At 38.3% G+C, this 23,295-nt stretch overlaps 1 protein-coding gene across 7 annotated transcripts in view; it reads left to right on the forward strand.

Annotated features, from left to right (window-relative positions):
- FHOD3 (formin homology 2 domain containing 3) overlaps nucleotides 1-23,295 on the forward strand; it is a 270,970-nt gene that overhangs the window by 128,697 nt on the left and 118,978 nt on the right. For all 7 annotated transcript variants that reach the window (XM_081971408.1, XM_081971409.1, XM_081971411.1 and 4 more), the window contains exons 8-10: nucleotides 3,364-3,458; nucleotides 9,669-9,812; nucleotides 14,134-14,372. In XM_081971408.1, coding sequence (XP_081827534.1) covers nucleotides 3,364-3,458; nucleotides 9,669-9,812; nucleotides 14,134-14,372 — 478 coding nt within the window. The remainder of the gene's footprint in view (nucleotides 1-3,363; nucleotides 3,459-9,668; nucleotides 9,813-14,133; nucleotides 14,373-23,295) is intronic.

The raw sequence follows: 23,295 nt of genomic DNA on the forward strand, positions 1-23,295 counted from the left end.
TTGAGAAAAGAAGCCCCAAACTAATCAACACACTTAATATCCTTTCATAAACTATACATTAGCATTCAAACCCAAATCCAGATGTTTATAGAATCCATTGGTTTTAAGATAAAATTGTTGTAAAGAATGATTAAAATGGAGTTATAGATTGAGAGGGATGGAAAATATGTGAATTATTTGTTAAAGCAAAAGAGTAATTAGTCATTGTCTCCAATACATGTATATTATACAACAGCATTGGTTTGATCTCTCTTGAAACAATTGTAATGAATATTCTGCAAAAGGGGTTATTTTGGCATGTTATTAGCAACCGTAAACTGGTGTGCTGGATGACTAAAGAATTGCCAGGTAGCTCAAAGATGAGAAGACAGTTGTAATACTGTTTTTCAGGTTCTACATAGAACTGGTTAGAATGTGTTTGAATTGATTCATTGTATAAGAAATTTGGCATCCATTTACAGAGACCTCCAAACTTGTTTAATTTCTCAGTTCAGTAGGATCAGGTCTGTTGTCTAACTCTGCAAAGGTTTATTTAAATATTCATTCATTCACTTACTTACTTACTTATTTATTTATTTGTATCACACTTTTATTATGTTTACAAATAATTCAAGGCAGCAAACATATCCAGCATATCTTTCTCTTTCTATTTTCCACATAATAACAGTCATGTGAGATGGGTTAGGTTGAGAGAGAATAACTGGCCCAAAGTCAGCCAACTGCTTACTTCTGTCCAGTCATTCCCTCTTAACTTAACCATGGCTAAATGACTTCACATTTTCCTACTTTCTAGCCTGGTACCTTAACCACTAGACCAAATTTACTCTCCATGTGAAGTAATATGAAGTAAAAGTGGATTTTTCATTTATCTTATACCATTTCCAATCTCTTGGAACCAAAGGCATTTACTACTCTCCTTCATTCTTATAATGATTCCATCATATTGCTGATGCTTCTCTGTAAGGATTGTTTTGAATTTTTCCCAATCTAGCAGCATACGTAGTAATCTTGATACAATCTTGATTAGTTATCAAGAAAATTGTACAAATGCTGATATCCTATCATTTCATCTTCAAGAGTTATAAAAGATGCCCAATGCAATAAAGGGATGGCATCTTTAGAACCAGGAGTTTCCTAAGAGGAGCTGCTTATATTTTTGTTGTTGTTTTCCAAAATGATCAAACAAATACAACAATTTGTACTAAAGGCATGAATAGTGATCCTAAAGGAAAATATATTTTATTTCCATCCTGTAGAAGGGCATCAGGGTTTCTTTTAATCTTCTGAAATTCAAAAGATATATGAATTAAATGTTCTTTAACTCTTTTACAAGTCAGCTTGAGGATTATTCTCATGGGGAATCTCTTTGTGTTCTCAATGTTTCAAAGTCTATAAAAACGAAGACAATTAAATGCTGCCTGAAAACTATTTTATGATAAATATGGGATGGACATTTCTGAGTGGAAACAATATGTTTTTCTTTAGTTGTTAATTACATTAAAATTTAGCTAAATTAAAACTTTTGTAGCAGTTAAAGAGAGACAGTTTGTTGTGATGGTTAAAGCACTTACCTCCAAATCGGGAAACCTTGAGTTCTAGTCCTGCCTTAGGCACAAAGCTAGTTGAGTGATCTTGAACCAGTCACTTTCTCTCAGCCCTGGGAAGGAGGCGGTGGCAAATCAGTTTTGAAATCCTGCCAAGAAAATTGCAGGGACTAATCAGACAGTCACAAAAGTCAACACTGACTCAAACGTGCAAACAGTAACAGCAACAAAAAAGGAGTAAAATCTGAGTTTGCTTTACCCCAGAGCAATTGGAAATTGATTCAACCCAATCATTTTTAAAATTTGGAATCTTTGATGGTGAAACTACTGCTCCCTCTTCATTAAAGAACTTCAAAAAAATAAATTTCCAAGGCTTATCCACAGCCTATTTCTTGGTAAGACAGAATAATGTGAAAGAGAGTGTCACCAGCAGATGAATTTATAATTGGTTGACCAACTGCACTCAATGTGTAGTCCTCAATGAAGCCACATCTACTACATACAGGGAAGCATGAAGTGGAATATACCAAGCCTTCTACCTTAGACCCAGTATCCATCATCTTTATAAATAGTTTAGATGAGGTGATAGAAGAGGAACTCATCAAATTTGCAGACAACTTCAAGCTGGAGGGGGGGAAGGTAGCCAACACTTTCAGTTCTTGGCAGTCTTGAACTCTGTGGACCCTATCCCCCAAAATATAATTCAGTGGTAAGAAAATACTTAGGCAAGGAAAACAAAATGCACAGGTATAGAATAGGTGGTACCTGGATCAACAGCAATAACTGTGAGAGGGTTCTAGGTGGACAATTACGTAAGTATGAACTAGCAGTATGCTGCATGTGCCAAAAAAGTCAATGTAGTCCTTGGCTGCATTAACAGAGGGATAGTTTCAAGATCATATAATACACATCCAGCTTTGGTCACCATGATACAAACCATTGTTGAGACTTTAGAGACAGTGCAGAGAAGAAGAACAAAGATTGTTAGAGAACTGGAAGCTAATATGTATGATGAATGGTTGCAGGAACTATGTACATCTAGTCTAATGAAGAAAAATCACTAAGGTGATTTTATAGCAGTTTACTATGTTTGAGGGTCTGTTACAGAGAAGAAGTGATCAACTTATTCTCCAAAGCACCTGAGAGTAAGATAGGAAGCAACAAATGGAAGCTTATCAAAGAGAGATTCAACCTAAAATTAAGGAGAAATTTCCTGACAATAAGAAAAATTAATCAGTGGAATGCCTAACCTCCAGAAGTTATAGACGCCCATCACTGAAGGAATCAAGAAAAGATTGGACAACCATTTGTCTGGGATGATGGCAGATTTTCCTACGTGATCCTTTAATATCCCATGTGATTGTTTAACAACTGCCACTGGGAGAGCCAGAATTGCATTAATTGAATGAAGCAACCATGTGGGTATCTCATTTAATAACCACTTCTCTCAGTGATTGAGATTTCAGCCCACATTGTGTTTGTAAGTTGAGGTCTACTTCTATAAGATGCAAATTATATTTGCCTCTCATTCCCATAACCATTTGTTGGTTTGAGACTATGGATTAAGACATTTGAGCAAGCAGGCATAAGCTGGCACATTTTAGGAAGAAGCAGAAGGAATACATTATGGACTTTAGTACTAAGCATGTTGAACTCAACCATGTCAGGAGGGTTTACTTCCAGAAATAATATATGTAATTAGACTTTTAAATATTTTAAATATTAATCCATTATATGTTTTCTCTGCTAAGTATTTTTTTAAAATAGCTAATACAGATAAATTAAATTCTTCTTTGTAATATTACTTTTCTTTGTTCAGGTTTCAAGCTATGGTCCAGTGTCATGGAGATTTTGGAGGAAAAGGATGGACTTGATACAGAATTACTAGTTTATGCTATGACTTTAATAAATAAGGTTTGTCGTAATTTGACATGCATGTATTCAAATATATTCAGAGTTTTCTGTGTATTAAAGTTATAATTAGAAAATTATTTTAAAGTCAACAGAGAGATTAATATCGGAATGGATTTTTAAAAATGCTTTCTTCCTTTGATAATGCATTAAGATTCTTCTAGACTATGGACCGATCACTTCCGGTTCCTGCTGGCAACGGACGTGTTGTCCACCGCTCGTCTCCTCGGTTGGTTCCGTAAGGAGCACAAGGGGGCCTTGGAGGGGTCCCCTGCCGAAGGGCGGCTTGCTGAAGCCCCCCGGAATCAGCAACAGCCGGCGGGGGTGCTTTTCAGCCTCGCCTAGAAGCCAGGGAGCAGAGGGGGGGCAAGGGACAGCTTCGGGCTGTCCGCCCTTTCGCCGAATGGCTCCGGAGGAAGGAGTTTATCCAGAGAAGCGTGGCTGGATGCTGGTGGTGGGAGAGTCATCCTGATCTCTTTGATTGTCATTAAAGGATAAGCAGCAGACTACTATAAATCCGTGTTCAATTTACTTGAAAATGGGGATTAGAGGGGATGTTTCTTCTCTTTACCCCCCTCGGATTAAGCAGCATTTGAACTATCTCTCTCTATATTGGAATGGAGAGAGAACAAAGGCTGACTCGTCACTTGAATTAACTAAGTGAGAAAGATCGTTATCACAATTGCTAGAGATGATTGCTGAGCTGTTTTTCTTTTAAAAAAACTTTATAGAGATCTCCCTTTCTTCTCCCTGCTTCCGCCCATCTTTGTTTTTGCATTGACAAATGAAGTCTGCCTTTTGAAACTACCTTCGAGAAAAAAAAAACCTTTGGAATTGTTTTATTACTCTCTCTGAGGGAGACCGGGACCTCCCCTGCTACATGGTCTTCCTGAACTTTGATTATCTGATTTTCTTCTTTCTGGTTTGCCTCGGTGCCTTGGAACTGTGAAGGAGAGTTAACTCTTCACTTTCGGAGTTGCTTGCCTCTCTGGACGGGCACAGCTGCGCAATCCTCGGACACCATCTTCTTTCAAAAAGACTTATACACATCTCTGAATTTAGACAAATGGGGCCTAAGAAACCACCAACGGGCAAGTCATTTTCGGCTCCTGCATCTGCCACCTCCAGTCCAAGCATGCAGCAAACGAAAATTACTTCATTGTTACAGCAAGAAGGGACTGGAGAGGGCCCAAAAGAACTATCTGTTTCCAAAATGTTTCAAGAAATTATGAGGGGTCAAAATGAGTTGAAAAAAGAAGTGACAGAGCTTAAAAAGGAACTCAGAGATGTTAAACATCATATTGCAGACAATAAACAGAGAATTGTGGTGTTGGAGGAGGGAGCGGCTGTCACGATGTTAAAAAGTTTGCTAGGCATGAACTGACACTCAAGAGTTAAACTAAGAAAGAGTTATTGCGCAGGTCATAAAAGTTCTTATCTGAAAGTGATTTATTGCGCATGCGTTACACATTCCAGAACTAATTCCTTTCTTCTTTGTCCGGCTGCCAAGCAGAGCTGGCAGATGGAGCTTTCATTATCAAAATGTAACAATTAGTTTATTTTACTTTTATTTACTTTTATTAAAGTTTATTTGTTAATTAGAATAATTGTCAAAGACTTTTATTTATTTTCTTAATATCTCAAAAGATATGCGGAAGGGAATCAGCCCGATCCATTGATCTCAGATATCAGCCGTTTTTTTCCCCTGACAGCGGCTGGGCTGGGGGAAGAGGTCAAAGCAATCCGGAAGGGAAATGTAGACCTGGAAAACTTTTTGGCAAAAATAGAATTTGAAAGAATGTCCTTTTTTCTCAGACTGCAGAACCTACCAGAGACAGAAAATGAAGATCTTAAGGATATTATGAGTACAATTTTAGCAGAATATATCAAAAGAAACAAAAAACAGTTGTGGTGGGACATGGATCTGGTTTATAGGATTAATTCAGCATATGCTAGAAGTCATAATGTTCCAAGGGAGGTGCATGTTAAATTCCTCAGGAGGACCACAAGGGATGAGGTGCTTGGGGCCCAAAGGGAGAAACCACTGAAATATAAAGATGAAGAAATTACCATTTTTATGCAGATTCCGAAAAAAGATAAGAGAGAGAAGGAGGGAGTATCCCCCCTTATCAAAGAAATGATACAATAAAGGAATTTGGTTTAGATGGTTATTGCCAGAGGGAATGTTGATCTTCTGGGAGGGAAAAAGGATTAGAATTAATACAGTGCAGGAGGCTGAAGCCTTCATTAAAAAACATTTCTCCCTTCTAGAGGACGAACACAGTGAAGGTAGTGAAAAGGGTAGCAAGGTACAAGATATGAAGGAGGGGGGGCTGTGGCTCCTTCTGGGGACAGGGAGGAAGGAGCAATATCGAAAAGGCACAGGTCACAAAAATAAAAGTATTTGAAATATTAGTACTTGTTGATATTCTAGAAAGTGACAAAGGAAAAATGATTGAACACATGGTTGACGCAATATAGAATAAGATTCTGTTTTTTGCTTATCTTTTATATCTTGTTTTTAATATAGTAAAAATTGTGAGATTTGGATGGATTTCTACTAGCATGGGAGCTGCCAAAATTTTCTATGTGTCCCCTTACCTTTTCCCATAAATGTTTAAAAACCAATAAAATTCTTTTAAAAAAAGATTCTTCTAGACCAGCGATGGCGAACCTTTTTTGGCTCGCGTGCCACAAGTGGGGGGAGCGCGGGGGGGTCGTATGCGGGCGTGCCGCACCCATAATGCAACGCGCCCCCAGTGCGCATGCGCGCACAACGCGCCCATTTTTGCATGATTTTTTCGCCTTCCCCAGGCTCCAGAGGCTTTATAGGAGCCTGGGGAGGGCGAAAAGAACCTCCCCGCCCCCCCCCGGAGGCTTCAGGGAACGTCCGGAGGCTTCCCTGAAGCCTTCGGAACACTTAAAACCTCCCTCCCCCCCCCCCCCCCGGAGGCTTCAGGGAACGTCCGGAGGCTTCCCTGAAGCCTTCGGAACACTTAAAACCTCCCCGCCCCCCCCCCCCGGAGGCTTCAGGGAACGTCCGGAGGCTTCCCTGAAGCCTTCGGAACACTTAAAACCAACCTCCTTCAGCCGCGCCGCCCTCGCCTCCTCCTCCTCCTCCTCTAGCCGCGCCATCGCAAGGATTAAGGCGAAAGGGGGCGGGGGCGGGGAAAGCGAAGGGGGCTTTGCATGATTTTTTCGCCTTCCCCAGGCTCCAGAGGCTTTATAGGAGCCTGGGGAGGGAGAAAAGAGCCTCCCCCGCCCCCCGGAGGCTTCAGGGAACGTCCCGAGGCTTCCCTGAAGCCTTCGGAACACTTAAAACCAACCTCCGAGCAACCCGGAAGTGACTTCCGGGTTGCTCGGATGGTCGTTTTAAGCGCTCTGAAGGCTTCAGGGAAGCCTCGGGACGGTCCCTGAACAGGCACGAGACGTGCGTCTCCATCGCCCGGGCCCGGATTGCCTCCACCGCGCGGCGCCTCAGGCTCGGTGTCCTTGCGCCCGGCCTTCAAATCGCTGCCGCCGCCGCCGCAGTTGGTTTTAAGTGTTCCGAAGGCTTCAGGGAAGCCTCGGGACGTTCCCTGAAGCCTCCGGGGGGGCGGGGGAGGCTCTTTTCTCCCTCCCCAGGCTCCTATAAAGCCTCTGGAGCCTGGGGAAGGCGAAAAAATCATGCAAAGCCCCCTTCGCTTTCCCCGCCCCCGCCCCCTTTCGCCTTAATCCTTGCGATGGCGCGGCTAGAGGAGGAGGAGGAGGAGGCGAGGGCGGCGCGGAAAAATAGCTTTTAAAAAGGTGAACTCAGCTGGCCAGCGCGCGCATGCGCGCTGGCCAGCTGACAGGGCAGCGCCTCGCGTGCCCTGACAAATGGCTCCGCGTGCCACTTGTGGCACGCGTGCCATAGGTTCGCCATCACGGTTCTAGACTATGTATTATATGCTGTGATCCACAGTGTCAATTAATAAACAAGGACAACCCAGCAGAATTCCAACCACATGGTTTTAGTCAAACATAGGTATGCCTCTGACTGCACTGATGGATAAATCTACTGCTTTGTGACCTATATTGTCTTTATGTTTTATAACCTTATTTTTTTTAATATGGTGAAGAGTACTCCATGTTTTAAAGAAAATATGTGTATATGTGTTGATTAGTTTGCAAAACTTTAATATATTTCTTCTGCTTAGTTGGGTGGCAGTGTCATTTTCTTTTCTTTTTTGCATTGACCCATATGTTTTGTGGATTTCTGTAGAGATGTAATGATCTCTTACATATAATGCAACTCCAACTCCTCTCTTGTTAGGTATATTTCCTTTCAATAGTTTGAATTCTTTCATCCCAATCATGAATTTAATCCCACCAATATTCAGTAATAGCAACAATATCAGATCTGCCCTTGTGTACTAGTGCTTCAAGTTCACCCTGTTTGTTCCCTAAACCCTAAATCCAGAGGCTTTATAGGAGCATGGGGAGGGTGAAAACAGCCCCACCAGAGCACAAAAAACTAATACCCTACGGGCAAACCAGAGGTTCGGGAACAGACTTCCGGTTTGCTTGAAGGGCTGGTTTTAGCCCTCCAGTGTCTTCAGGAGGCTTCCCTGAAGGCTCTGGAAGGCAAAAAACCAACCCTACGAGCAAACCGGAATTGACTTCCGGTTTGTCCATATGGCCAGGTTTCGTCCTCCGGCTTCAGTGGCCTTCAGGAGGCTTCCCTGAAGGCTCCGGAGGGCTAAAAACGGCCCTACGAGCAAACCAGAAGTCACTTCTAGTTTGCTCGTTGGGTCATTTTTTGCCCTCAAGAACCTTCAGGGAAACCTCCTGAAGGCCCCTGAACACTCCAGAGGGCTAAAACAAGCCTTACGAGGAAACCAGAAGTACATTTGTGAATTTCCGGTTTGTCCAGAGGGCGAAAAATGGCCTCAAAAGAATGCCGAAGTTAGCTGGCCAGCGCGCGCATGCGCGCTGGCCAGCTGACGGCAACGCCTCGCGTGCCCTGACAAATGGCTCTGTGTGCCACCTGTGGCACGTGTGCCATAGGTTCGCCAACACAGATATAGGCATTTGAATCCTTTATGGCTGATTCTGGCTGTGCTGCCTATATCTCCTAGTTTATATCTATGTTTTTTTTTTCTTCCCATCACTCTGTACTTCATGGTTTGATTGGAAGAATCACTCTTTTAGCTTTTCTCATGAGACTTGTGCATTGTGGTTGACTTTCTGGTATAGCTCTCATTTTCCTCACAGCATTCAAGCCCCACAACATATCATGGTGGTTTATATATGTGGATCTAAGTATTGTGGCTTTTGTTGTTAGTTATTATTATATAATTCTGTATAGCATTAGTTTTATATATTTCTTATATAATTATTTGGGTTGGTCATACCATTAGTCAGATGTTTAAACTGGATTATATTATTATATATGATATAGTATTATTAAATTGTGTTATTATTATAAACATACACATAGTTATATAATTAATTATTATTTTTATTTACTATTTTATTATTTTTATATATATAATAATGTAAAATCACAACTGCCAGTATTTTAGTTGGTGATGGTGAAGAAAAAAGTTAAAAAGGGAAAAGGGAAAAGCAAAATTGGGGCCTGCAAACAAAAAAGAAAAAAGCTATAGAAAAAGATAATTTCTAACTTTTTTCGATAGGATAATGCCCTTTGAACTACAATAAAGCATAACAAACAATACTTCTGTCACCACCACTATTATCAAAACTGAAAATTAAAATTTTATTTATTTTTTGTTTCAAATAGAAAAGTGGTTTTCAAGTGGAAACTCAATTAAATAAATAATAGTCATCAAAGCAGTCAATTTCACCTTATCTTCATACTCCATTAATTTCACCATCAATTCTTCCATTGTGGGTAAATGTGATTTTTTTCCCATCTATGTACATAGAGAAGCCTTCCTGCTGTTATCATATATAAAAATAAAGTTATAATTTTTCAATCTGATTGTCAATCAAACCTGAAAAAAGGCTGACTTCAATTGTACATTCAGTTCCTTACATGTTGAAATAACTTTTCTTTATAAGCCTTTGTTCCTATGATTTATATCATCCCATTAACTTTCCATTCTCCAAAGTTACCTCAAAAGACATCCGTGGCATATAACAAGCAATACATAGGACTGACCCTTAAGTTGCACTTGATATTCTTTTCAAAACAAAAAATTAAAATAATTCCATTTTTACTTTCAGACATTATCTGGCTTGCCAGATCAAGATTCTTTTTATGATGTTATTGACTGTCTAGAAGAGCTGGGGATGGAAATTATTTCCCGGAAGCATCTGAACAAGAAAGGATCAGATTTGGACTTAGTAGAGCAATTCAACATTTATGAGGTAATAATATAAAATGTCCTTTTCCTTTACAGCTTGGGAATATTTCATAATGTTTGCAAGAAAAGTATATCTATAGTACTACTTGCCTATTTATTTTTATTTGGAAAGGCAAAGATATGCATATGTACTACATATACAGAAACATGGTAGTATAGTTTATTGTAAAATGCATTTTTACTAGGCAGGGATAATACCAAAATGTAAGCAAGTGTATTTATTTAACTCTGTGACCTAGTTGAACTAGATTAATATTGATAACTATAAAATTGATGCTGTACAGTAGTTTTATACTAATAACAAATTATAACATACAGCATTAAGAAAAGGATCTGCTTTGTAAAGTGCTTCACATCAGTGATGGGTTCTTGTACCGGTTGGTATCGCTTCGCGGTTTAAAGTTGACTTTAAATTGTTCTGCGCATGTGCAGAAACCTGCCTGCAATGGCAGAAGAGATTGGGGAACCAGTTCGGGGGCATAGCCAGCCTGGGTCGTTGCCGGGTCTGCAACCAAGGCCAAATCACTACTACCGGTTCAGCCAAACTGAGCCGAATCAGGAGCAACCCACCTCTGCTTCACATGCATAATTATTGTTCAGAATTATGCATTAATTGTACAGTAAGTTCTCTTTTATCACTTTATATTAATGCTATTTCCCACCAGGCTTCCAGCTTTGTTTCCCACCTTTCTTTATAAAGAGCATATTCTTAGAGCTATCCAAGATCTCTGTCTCTCCTTCCCTGAATCAGTCATCTCTTCTATTAGCTGGCCCATGTGGGAGTGCTCAAGGAATAGTTATTCAGTGCCACGCCACACCTTCCTTTTCTTCCCTCATTGCACCACTGGAGATAACAAATAGCAGCTGCAAGCGTAGAAGCATCATTCTGGAGCTTAATGTTACCCCATTATTTAAGGGGGGGGGGGTTTACAGGTTTCAGGAAGTGGGATAAAATGTGACTTCCCATATTCCCTGTCCCACAAATCTTTGTACAGCTTTTCTCTTGGAGTAAGAGGCAAGTCAGAATTTTATTGGCTTCATTTCTCAAATTTCACAGATTTCAGCAACATTATGAGGATGTGGGGTACATTGCTTTCTTTGATGATTCTGTATAAAATCAGCTTTTACACATTTCCAGGAATCAACTAAAAGAGAACCCAACATGAAACAGCCAATGACAAACTATTTAAGGAAGGATCATTCTTGAGGTTGGCTTCTTTGCTTATGCTGTCAATATAAGTGATAAACAATAGTGGTGATAGTACATATCCCTGTTTTATTCCAGCCATTTCTATGAAGGGATCCATGGGTTGTTCTAACTACACTTCTGTAATCACTATATAAACTTTTGCATACTTTAATAAGATGTTTACTTACTCCCTATTGGGGCAGAGCTTGCCATAGCAATTTCCTTTCTGCTCTATTGAAATTCTTTCTCTTGGTCTACAAATGCGACGAAGAAATTCTTATTTTATTACATATTATTTTCTATTAATTATTTAAGCACAAAAATTGCATCTATGCACTTTCTGTTTCTTCTAAAACCCATCTGGTTATGGCTTCATAATTCGTGTTAATCTTGTTTCTATTAAATGGGTGGACATTTTCCCTACATCAGAGATCCTGAACCTCCAGGCTGCAACCTGGTACTGGGCTGTGGCCCAGTGAGAACCAGGCAGCACAAGCGGCATATGAACCCTCAAAGCTGCTTTTGCGCAACTGGCACGTGTGCACACCAAACCACCCCCTTCCCCCGCCATCAGTCCACAAAGCCAGAAAGGTTGGGAACTGATGCTCTACTGGCTCAAGAGTGAGATGCCTCAATAGTGTGTGCATTTTCATTTGCTCCCTTTGTTTTTCCACAATGATATTATTTGCTTATTACCAATCAGTAAGTACATTAGTTGTGTTCATGCTGCGTTAAAGACTATGTAATCATCTGATACTGCCTTTCCCCATGACTTGAATTATTTCTGTTGAATTCCTGATGCTTTGTATTTACATCACTTTTTAACCTTGTTTCTTTATCAATTAGTATTTCTGGCTCTAGCGCTATTGTTTTGTGGTTTTGTGTTGCTTCTTCATGATATTGTTCTAAGAGTTTGAGAAGCTCTTTGAAATATTCTCTCCATCTTTCTATGATTTCTGATGGTTCTGTTAGTTACCTTTCCTTCTTGTCTGATTATCTCTGTGGGGCTATGATTCTCCCATTTTTTCCATTTTTTTTTTTACTACTTTGAAAAACTTTGTACAGGCTGATCTCAATGTTTTTCCAAAGCACGCACAGGATTTTTGTTTTGCCTTCTCAGTTATCCTGATAGTATCTCTGAAATCTATAATTTATATAATCTTCTTGATTTTATCCAATAATTATATAACCTGTTTTTCTAACTTTACTTATTTAACTTATCACACCACCATGCAGTGTGTTTGGTCCTATTTTGCCTTTTTCCACTTTTCCTTTTTCACATTGTTCTTCCGCAATGTTAAGCTAGATAGTTTTGTATACCTATCCTCCAGATTTCCCACCACTGGTAATAATGGGCAAAATGTTGTTTCCACATTATTGTTGTAACTTTCTACTACCTCTAATTTAACTTTTGCTATCTTAATTAATTCCTGATTTTTATTTGTTTTTTTCCTGTTAATATTAAAGTTGTCATGTCTTGCTGTTAGCTCTATGATCTTATGATAGGTGTCACATAGTCCATTGGAGATTCCTTTTGCATCAAATATTCTGACTCTTCTTTTTACACTTGTTAATATGTGATCATTCTGGCTTTTAGTGATGATGTCATGCCATTTATACCATGCATAGTATTGTGAATTTCGGAATTCAAAAATGTATTAATAATAAAAAGATGGTGTTGGCTGCATAAGTCCAGTATCCTTTGCCCATTCTGGTTCCTTTCACTATTTTAACAGCATGTAGGCCAATGAACTGTTCATACTCTTTTATGTTAGTACCTACTCTACCATTGAAATATCCCATTACATACACCATACTGTTAGCTTCCATTTTCTCTATCTCTTAAGATAGTTCATTCAAGAACTCATCCATTTGTCCTTCTAGGTAATTATCATTGCATGGGGCATGTAATTGTACGTATGTTTCAATTTGTTCTTCTCTCTTGATTTTCATTATTCATTATTTTATCTTAACACTTACTGATATCTAGTATGCATTTTGCTGTGTCTGGATATATCAAGAATCCCATTCCATTCTTTGCTGTAGCCCCTCCAGGGTAAATAAACAAGTATCCTCTGAAAACTTTCTTACTGCCATGCCCTTTACATCTTATATCGGCTAGTCCCATTATCTTGAACCCTGTTTTTTCCATAATGTCTACAGTTTCTTCTGTTTTATTCCCCATGCCTGCTGTGTTCAAAGTAGATATTTTTTCCTGTCTATTCTATATCTTAATATTTCAATATTGCTGTTGTCAGGATAGCCTTCATGGCTGCTGTATAGGTCCTGTGTCACAAGGCAATGCCATACTTGGGCCATTCCTTGCAATTCCTTGCTTTTTCCTATTTCTACATCCCACAATGTGGATGTGGGGTTGGTCTTTGAGAGGCAGGTAAAGGAACAGAGAAATAAATACGTTTAGATTAATTTATTTTCTGTGTAATAAATTTCACCATGAATGCTATTTGTTCAAATTTTCACAGTAGTTTTAACTTCTCCTTTTAGCTGATGGAGACTATAATTGTCTAAACCCTGTTGACAGCAAAAGGTTTTAATTCCCAGTAGCTGGGAATTAATAAAATAATACCATTTTTTTCTGGGTACAGTTTAGCCCCTCTGCTATGAAAGGGTGGTATCTAGAGTCATAGGAGGGGGAGATGCTATTTCAGTAATATCATGAAGAACAGACTGATCGGAATTAGGTACAACAGAAAGTCCCCTCTCAGATTGCCTTTTTGATCTTCCACAAATACATCTCTTCATTCTTCTTTGAAATTTCAGCATCTATCTTTATTTTTCATGCCAGGGGTGCATAACAAGGAACAACATTTTGGATGAGAGTTGCACTTAAAATCTCATTATTATTTTTACTTTCAGTCTGAGGGTTCAGGGGGCATTTTTCTTGTGTGAACATAGAAGATGAAGCATATGTTATTTTTGGAATTTCTACATAGACAGATTGATTCTTCAACATGTGTAAAAAGCATCTGAAATCTATCGTCCTGCAAAATCCAGATTATCAAAGCCTTGATAAAGAACAGTCATAAAAAGACATTTCGAGATGTCTTTGTGGAACAAAACAAATATATAAATCAATATGCATTATTCCCTGCACTTTCCCTTTCATTTTTTTTAGATGACATTGAGACATGAAGATGGTGATGATAGTGGAGAACCTCTTCCTATTGCCTGCAAAGACAGAAGAAGAACCAGTCTTGGTTCCAGTGAACGAAGAGGGCTGGAACGTAGGAAGAGCAGGAGGCATTCCATTCAGAGTGTCAAGAGTACTTTATCAGCCCCTGCTAGCCCCTGCACTCATTCAAGCCCTAATTTCATGTGTGGCCATAGACAGAGCACTGAAGAATATAGTGAGAAGTAGGTATAGAAACAAGAAGCGTTCCTAGTTTCTTTGTGCCTTTTATATTTTCAAATTTCTATGATTTCTAATTGGCTGATATAACTTTACACTCAGAGTTCTGATTCATTTTGCTGAAAATGACATACACGTGTAACATTTTGACAACATGCTAATTGCTCAGTTATTGAAAATGAAATAAGGCAAGCAATTAATTCCTAAGGAAATAGTCAACCTACAGGAGTTGATAGTTTAACAATTTTCCAATTAAAATAAAAAAGAATGAATGCAAACATATCCTTTTATTTACTAATAAAATATATGGGGAAAATAAAAGTATGTCTGGCTTGATCATAAGAAGTCAAAAGATTACAAGAAGCTATTATAAAAGAAGTTATTTAATGTATTTATTGAAATGTATCATTTCAGTGCTGCCTTAATACTTACTTAGCTTTTTAATTTTTTAAAAAATTAGTAACTTCTTTCCAGTTACATAACATTCATATTACAGCAATGCTGCTTTTATGCTTTTTAAACACCCTTAATCATTTATGCTTGCTGATATATCAAGTAATCCTTGTCATTGCTTATTATTGTGAAGAAGTGCATATAGAGTAAAGTAAAGGTAAAGTCAGTTGTGTCCAATTCTAGGGCATTGTGTTCATCTCAGCTTCTTGGCCAAGGGTGCTCGTATTGTCCAAAGACAATATTCATGGTCATGTGGCCTGTATGGCTACATGCCAAAGATGCACAGAATACTCTTACCTTCACACTGAGGTGGGACATTAATCTAATTGCATTTGCATGTTTTCGAACTTTTAGGTGGGCATGAGCTGGGGCAGGTAATGAGAGTTCACCCTGTTATGTGGAACTTGGATGTTGAATCCAGGCTGCCAGCTCTCCAGCTGACAAGCTCAGCATTTTTAACCACTGAGCCATCATTCCCCTTGCTGCATTTACAAAAGTCTTAGTATATATTCCAATTTCAATCATACACTTTACATCAAAAAACATATTTCACAAATTTATTTTCATTTTAAAAATTTGGTATATGGGATGGAAGATGTTTTGCCATAAATATTTATGGTACAATAGTTTTCAAATTTGAAAATCAAAACAGAGTATTTTATAGCATTAGTCAAGCAGCTGAGGACTATTATTTTATCTGGAAAAGTGCACATATCAACCTGTTAATCTCAAATTTGACTCAACGTGATGAAGATTCCATGGTTATGAATACCAATGGATCTTTTTAAGCTGGCACGAAAGACTAGGAAATCTGGGGGAAGCGGGCAGTACAATCTAAGGAACAAATTTAAAGATTTTTTTCTATTTTTATTATGTATGTTATTTCAACTGGAAAATAGGAAATATCAACTGCCCAGCCCTGTCTGCTTTTTATAACATTACTTCTCATTGGGTCTAACTACTTGTTAAACCAGATTGTATGTAAAGTTTGAATCATGAGTTCTCTGTGCAAAGGGAATCCTGCTTAGAGTACAGAATAACAATTGGAAGAGATCTTGGAATCTTCTAGTTCAATCCCCTGCTCAAGTAGGAAACATACTGCATATACCATTTCAGACAAATGGCTATCCAATTTCTTCTTAAAACCTCCAATGATGGAGCATTCACAATTTTTGGAAGCAAACCATTCCATTGGTTAATTGTTCTCAATGGCAGAAAATTTATCCTTAGCTGTATGTAAATTGATCAGATTTCATCTGTTACTTTATATTTTGCCCTCAGGTGGTTTGTAAAATAGGTTGATCTCCTCTTCTCTGTGACAGCCCCTCAATTATTGGAAGACTTTAATCATGTCATCCCTAGTCTTTTTTTGTTAGACTAGACATATCCAGTTCCTGCAACCGTTCCTCTTGTTTTAGCCTTCTGTTCCTAATCATTTTCATTGCTCTCTTCTGCACACTTTCTAGGATCTCAGCATCATTTTGTATAGTGGTGACCAAAACTGTATGCAATATTTCAAGTGTGGTCTTATCAAGGCAGTATAACACAGTGCTAACACTTTCCATGATCTTGATATCTCTCTGTTGATAGAATCTAGAACTGTATTGGGTTTTCTGACAGCTGGGGCACACTGCTGGCTTATACTTACAGTAAATGATTGTCCACTAGGACTTCCAGGTTTCTTTCACAGTTACTGTTATTGAACCAGATACCACCTATACTTACACATTTAGTTTTTCTTACCTAAAGGTAAATCTTTCTTTTCTCATTAAATTGCATCTTGTTGGATAGGGGGCAAATATTCAAGTGCATTAAGAAGTCTGTCTTCTAAAGTATTGGCTGCTCATCTCACCTTCAAATTTGATGATTTCCCTTATAGCCTTTCACCTAAATCATTTATGATGATGCTGAGGAATACCAGGCCTAAGACAGAACTTTTTGGTATCCCACAGCATGCTTCCCTGAATATAGATTTAGTTTTACTGAGGACTACATGTTGAGTGCAGTTGGTCACAGCCAGTTTCAAATTTATCTGGTAGCAATATTGTCTATTACACATTTTTCTTGATCTGGCCCACTGGTTTGTGTGTGTGCATATGCATGTGTGTGTGTCTATAATATAATATAATATAATATAATATAATATAATATAATATAATATAATATAATATAATATATATGCACAAACATGCTGTATGTAAAAGTAAAGGTTTCTCTATTATTCGTTTCCAATTCTAGGGCATGGTGCTCATCTCTGTTTCTTGGCTGAGGGAGTTAGCATTATCTGAAGACAATTTCTGTGGTCATGTGGCCAGCATAGGGATATGCCAAAGGCACACAGAGCACTGTTACTTCCCACCTAAGGGATACCAATCTACACAAATTTGCATGCTTTCAAACTGCTAGATGGGCAGGAGCTGGAACAAGTAACAGGAGCTCATCCCGTTGCATGGAGCTTGGTTCTTGGACCTAGGCAATCAGCTCTCCAGCTGACAAGCTTAGCATCTTTGACTGCTGAGCCATCGGGCCCCTTGTGTATATATACATACATTACTATGTGTGTGTGTTTTATATGTATTCACATACATATGTTTACATTATATACACAGTACATACACATGCATATGATATGTTAGCATATTCATCATGATATATAATTTGCTACCTAAAATGTACATATTATATACTATAAACCATTATTTTCTAGCATTTCTGCTGGACAGTCTTCTTGTCTTAAAAATTAATTATGTCATTGTAATAATAAAACTTGGTTCACATCTAAGCTGAAAAACATCTACATCTTGCCAAAGAGGAAGCCTACAGGAAAGGACAATGAGACCAAGAATGTATTAACAAAGAAGATGAGGGCAGCAAAATGGACCTACTCTGAAAAGCTGAGGATTCAGCTATCCATAAATGAACCAGCAAATGTGTGGAAAAGCCTGAAAAATATCACTGGCTACAGCAGATCTGCACCCCTTGAAGAAGAGAATCAGCAACTGGCAGATGACCTGAATGTGTTCTACAGTAGGTTTGGGAGTAGATCATGTCAACTATTGCTGCCCTCTCCATCTCAGATACAAGAACAGCAGTTAAGTCTCCTACACCCATCTGGGCTCCTCACCTTTGGTGATCATAGAAAAATATGTGTGAGGTCTATTTCACAGACAAAAAGGTGGAAAAGCACCAGGGCCAGACAGGGTAACTCCCTTTTACTTGAAAGTCTGTGCTAATCACCTGACCCACATCATCACCCGCATCTTTAATAAATCACTGGAGATGTGTTATATCCCTTCTTGCTTCAGACACTCTACTATCATTCCAGTGCCCAAGAAGCTCTCCATCAAAGACTGTAGAATGACTACAGACCAGTGGCTCTGACATCTGTAGTTAGGAAAACCTTCGAAAGGTTAGTGTTGGTCCACCTGAAAATCTGCTAGACCCCTTGTAATTTGCTTACCATACAAATAGATCAGCAGATGATGCTGTCAATAAGACACTGCATTATATCTTACAACATCTTCAATCCCCAAGGAACTTTATAAGGGTCCCTTTTGTAGATTTCAGCTTGGCATTCAACCCCATCATTCCTAAAATTCTCCTCTTTAAACTGACTCACCTAGCTGTTCTGATCACACTTGTAGATAAATTATAAACTTTCTAATAAATAGGAAGCAGCAGGTGAAACTAGGAGAAATCACATTGAATACCGTTCAGTTAGCACAGGAACTCTCCCAGGGCTGTGTGCTGCCTCCATTACTCTTCTCTTTGTATGCCAATGATTTCATCTCAAAGGATATCTCTGTTAAAAATTCTGAAGTTTGCAGATGATACAATAGTCATTGGTCTCATTCTAAACAATGATGAGTCTGCATATAGACAAGAGATAGATCAACGGGTCCTGTGGTGCAACCAGAACAATCTGGAGCTGAACATTTGTAAAACTGTAAATTATTGTACATTTGCAAAGAATCTATTCTATCCTACTCTATCAGCTCTTACAATATTAGACAACATATTATCAATACTAGAGCCTTCAACTATCTAGATTCTGTTATGTCCAAGGACTTGAAATGGACACCTAACATTAGAACCATCAATAAAAAGGCACAACAAAGAATGTTCTTCCTGTGTCAGTTTAGTAAGCTCATGTTGCCCAAGGATCTGCTGATACAGTTCTACAAAGGAATTATTGAGTATCATTTGCGTCTCAATATTTTTTTACATAGCAAACAAACAATACAAGTACAGACTTCAGGGCTGCAGAAAAAATAACCACAACCAGCCGGTTTTCCATTGAAGATCTGTATACTGCACAAACCAGAAAGTGGCCTGAGAAAATATAGACATCTCACATTCTGGACATAAACTGTTTTAGCTTCTCTATAGATTGATGTCACAACAACTAGACACTCTGCTGAACGCTTAATTCCCACAGCACTGTCTCATTTCGCATCTTTTCTCATCATTCCTACTATCTTTTCTATTGGTTTCTTATAATTTATCAATTCTTGTTTGTAACTTATGATTAATGATTGTAACTATGATTTATGATCTATTACTTGCTATTTTTATATAGACTGTGAACTTATGTACCAAAAACAAATTCCTTGTGTGTCCAGTCACACTTGGCCAATAAAGAATTCTATTCTATTCTTGTGAGAATGAGCATAAAACATTGTACAATGGAAAGAGTGCAAAGAAGAGCAAGAAGAATGATTAGGGGCTGGAAGCTAAAACATACAAAGAACAGTTACAGGAATTGGGTATATCTAGTTTAATGAAAAGAGGGACTAGGGGAGACATGATAGCAGTGTTCCAATATTTGAGAGGCTCCTATAAAGACGAGGGGGTCAAACTATTTTCCGTAGCACCAAAAGGCAAGATGAGAAACAATGGATAGAAACCAATCAAGGAGAGAAGCAATCTAGAACTAAGGAGAAATTTCCTAATGGTGAGAACAATCAACCAATGGAACAGCTTGCCTTCTGAGGTAAGCATCACTGGAGGCTTACAAAAAGAGACTGAACAATCATTTATCTGAAATGATAAAGCAGTAGGTTGAACTAGAAGACTTCCAAGATCACTTCCAACTCTGTTATTCTATATTCTATGTTTTGTATTGAAAAGCATATATCATGTATGAACAGTAAGCAGAAATTTGATTGGCACTCATGTAAGTCATGTGGTATTTATGTTGGTTTATGAAATAGATGGAGGCATACATATTTTGTCCTTTTAAGAATTTCAGGTGAACCTTTTTAATTAGATATAACAAACATAACTAACCAATCTATCAATATCAGACCTGCCTCAACTTGAATGGTTAAGCAAGAACAATACCTGAATCTATTTGTTGAGAAAAGTAGTTTACTATAGATCAAGTGAAATACAGTAGAGGAAAGCCAGACCTGAAAAGCATGTGCCAAAATTCCCAAGAGTAACTCTCCTCCCCTCCTTAGGTGCATCCCCATGCTGAGTCCCATTGTCCAATCAAATTTGAAGATATTTTTTTTAACAGTAGCTTCATATGTGGAATGCAGCTGCAGTCTGTTCTCAGCCATTTGAACCTGAAGTTGCATCTCCTGCAGATACAGTGAACAGGTTACCCCTGAATCCTCTCCCTTCCCATCCAGTCTCCCCAGAGTTCATGGCAAACTGGCACAAGCAATAGCAGGGCATAAGCATGAGGTGGCAGTTCTAACATTCTGCCTGCCTTGGAAAAAAGGTTAAACTTGGAAAAGGAAATAAGAGTGAGTTTATTAATGTATGACATTCATTATGGCTTGTGAGAGTACAAGGCATGAAATTTATGCAATAAGAGTTGTATTTATATATGTGGCGCAGCCACCCATTCAGTCTCAGAAGAGGGTAAGTGTTTCCTTAGAATTAGATATTGGAATTTGCCTCTATGGAGGTGGGAGTCTAGGATTTCCTTGACTTCAAAATGTTGCTCACCTTCAATGTGGTTTTCTGTTGCTAGTTACAAAGATGAAGTCCTCACAGATTTCAAGAGACTACAATGGAATATGGTATGGATTCTCTTCAGGTTTGGGGGCAATTTTAGTTCAATATTCACTGGGTTAATAACATTCTTATGGGGAAAGGACCTATGAATTTTCACCCCCAGTCTTTTTCAATGGTTGCCTGGCTTGCAGGTGGTGGAAAGGTACTCTTGTCTGACGTTATATTGGTGTGAAGATCTCTTTTTGTCAGCATATCTTTTTTTGTGTCCCTGGCATCATCTAATGTTTTGCACACAACAGGCCATATAGTTTCTAATTGTTTTATCCACTAAGCCATAGACAAACATTGGAGTGATTGTTGTGAGAACTCTGGCATAGCAACAAAATCCCGGGCAGTGGTGACACAGAACAGAGTGAAACCAGTGCTATTATATATTGTATTGTTGTAGGCTATTTTTGCAAAGGGTAGAAAGTCAGTCCAATCATTCTGTTGATATTTGATGTAACATCTGAGGTATTGTTCCAAGACCCCATTAGTACACTCACAGGTACCATTAGTTTGAGGGTGGTGCAAGGAGCTAAGTCCTTGGGTGGTTCCTAGTAGCTGTAGGAACTGTTACCAGAACTGGGACATGAATTCCACCCCTCGATTGGAGTTAATTCTTTTAGGAGTCCCATGTATGTGGTAGATGTGTTGATCAAAGAGCTTTTTAAGAGCTTGTACAGAAGGGATCTTCGGGCATGCCATAAAGTGTACCTATTTGGAAAATAAGTTGGTGGTGTCCCATATCATAGTATTTTATGAACTCCCAGATAGTTCAATGATAGCCCATGGAGTTCTCCTTCCAAGGAGTTATAGGGTTAGTGATTGGTTGCAGAAGTCCTGGGGATTTTCCAGCACGTCCTTTAGCCAAGGCACAGGAGGCAATTAGCCACATATTCCTCCATGTCTTCTTCATCTTTGGCCACAAAAACTGGCATCTAACAAGATGCAGGGTTTTCACAAAATAAAAGTGTACTGTGGTTTTGAGTCATGGCTCCTTTGTAAAATCGGAGGACAGAGTTTGCTTCTGACCCAAGCAAGGCCATCATGTAAGGAGACATCCTCTTTGTCACCTATGAATCATTGGTCTTCAGACAGGGCCATTTTCATTGCCTGGTTTAGATCATCTTAATTCAGTTAAATTGAATTTAGTTTTATTTTATGTTCTGGTCATTGCTAGTGCTGCTATTTGATTGGAGGGAATAATGGAGGTCATCATATCCTCTTTGGTGCTGTTATATTGAGGTAACCAGAAGAGGGCATCAGCCAATGTTTCTCAAGATATAGTATATTTCAGATCTGCCATTTTGTAAATTTGTTTACTATCAACCATTGCTTTTTCTGAACCCAGCATTAATATAGTTTAGGTTGAGAGATCAGAGTGAGCTAGATCGAAACTATTTTATTTCAAGACAAGGTAATTTTATTTTAAGGGATTAGCTGGGCCAATACTAGCAGCCAAATATCTGTGTAGTCAATATTTCAAGCAGTAGATCTATTACAGATTTCTACAAAGATTAGCCATGCTCTAGATAAGAAATGCAATTATTCTGCATGAAGCATCATTATCAGCTGAAGGAGGTGATGATGACCTCCTGTATACACGTGCATGTTTGTTTGTGACTGTGTATGTGTAGACTGCTATCAACTGTCATCTACCCCAGATTTTGGCATTAACAAAGATAGTCAATGCACACAAATTAATCAAGATGGATCAACACATATTCACTAAGAGCAGAGGGCGAAAAATCAAATCAAGCGTACTGTAGGATTAATTTCTATGTAAACTTATAGAGAATTAAACCCATAGACTTCTATAAGACTGATAACTTAAGAACTGAAATTTAGCAAGAGTTCTCCAAATGTAAGCACATTGCTGCAATAATAGTATGATACACTAAAAAGGAGTGAACAATATGTGTCTTACCACACATCCCAATACAGAAAAGAACTTAATATGAAAGGAAGTTAATTGATGATACTGTTGTATAGCATGGATTATCTCACTTAGAGAGATGACATAATAAGACAAAATATTTAAAACTGTGCTTATGTTAATAACAGAGCCAACACTGAGTTAGGAAGGGGGATGATACTATGTACATACAGATGTAATAAGAAGACACCAAACTACCTACACAAAATAGAAAATTACAAAATGAACAAAATATATGATATAAAGGATCAGCATAATAGGAAAGATTATTTTAAAGACATGTTTGAATAAAAGTGTTGGAAAAGAGGATCCATAGGAAGAATGTAGAACAAAATGAGTAGAATGAACAATGAGCAAATGAAAGAAATAACAACTGAAGTACACTATCATGAAATAAGATATGTGACATTGACAATAATAAAGCATGGCCACTTGAAATAAATATTGAAATTATCTCAGTTCTCAAAACTCAGTTGTAGCTTGTTTGCTAAAATCACCTGAACACAATTCACTTGACAGATAATTCACTA

Source organism: Natrix helvetica (assembly GCF_964273705.1).
Source record: "Natrix helvetica genome assembly, chromosome: Z".
NCBI lineage: Eukaryota > Metazoa > Chordata > Lepidosauria > Squamata > Natricidae > Natrix > Natrix helvetica.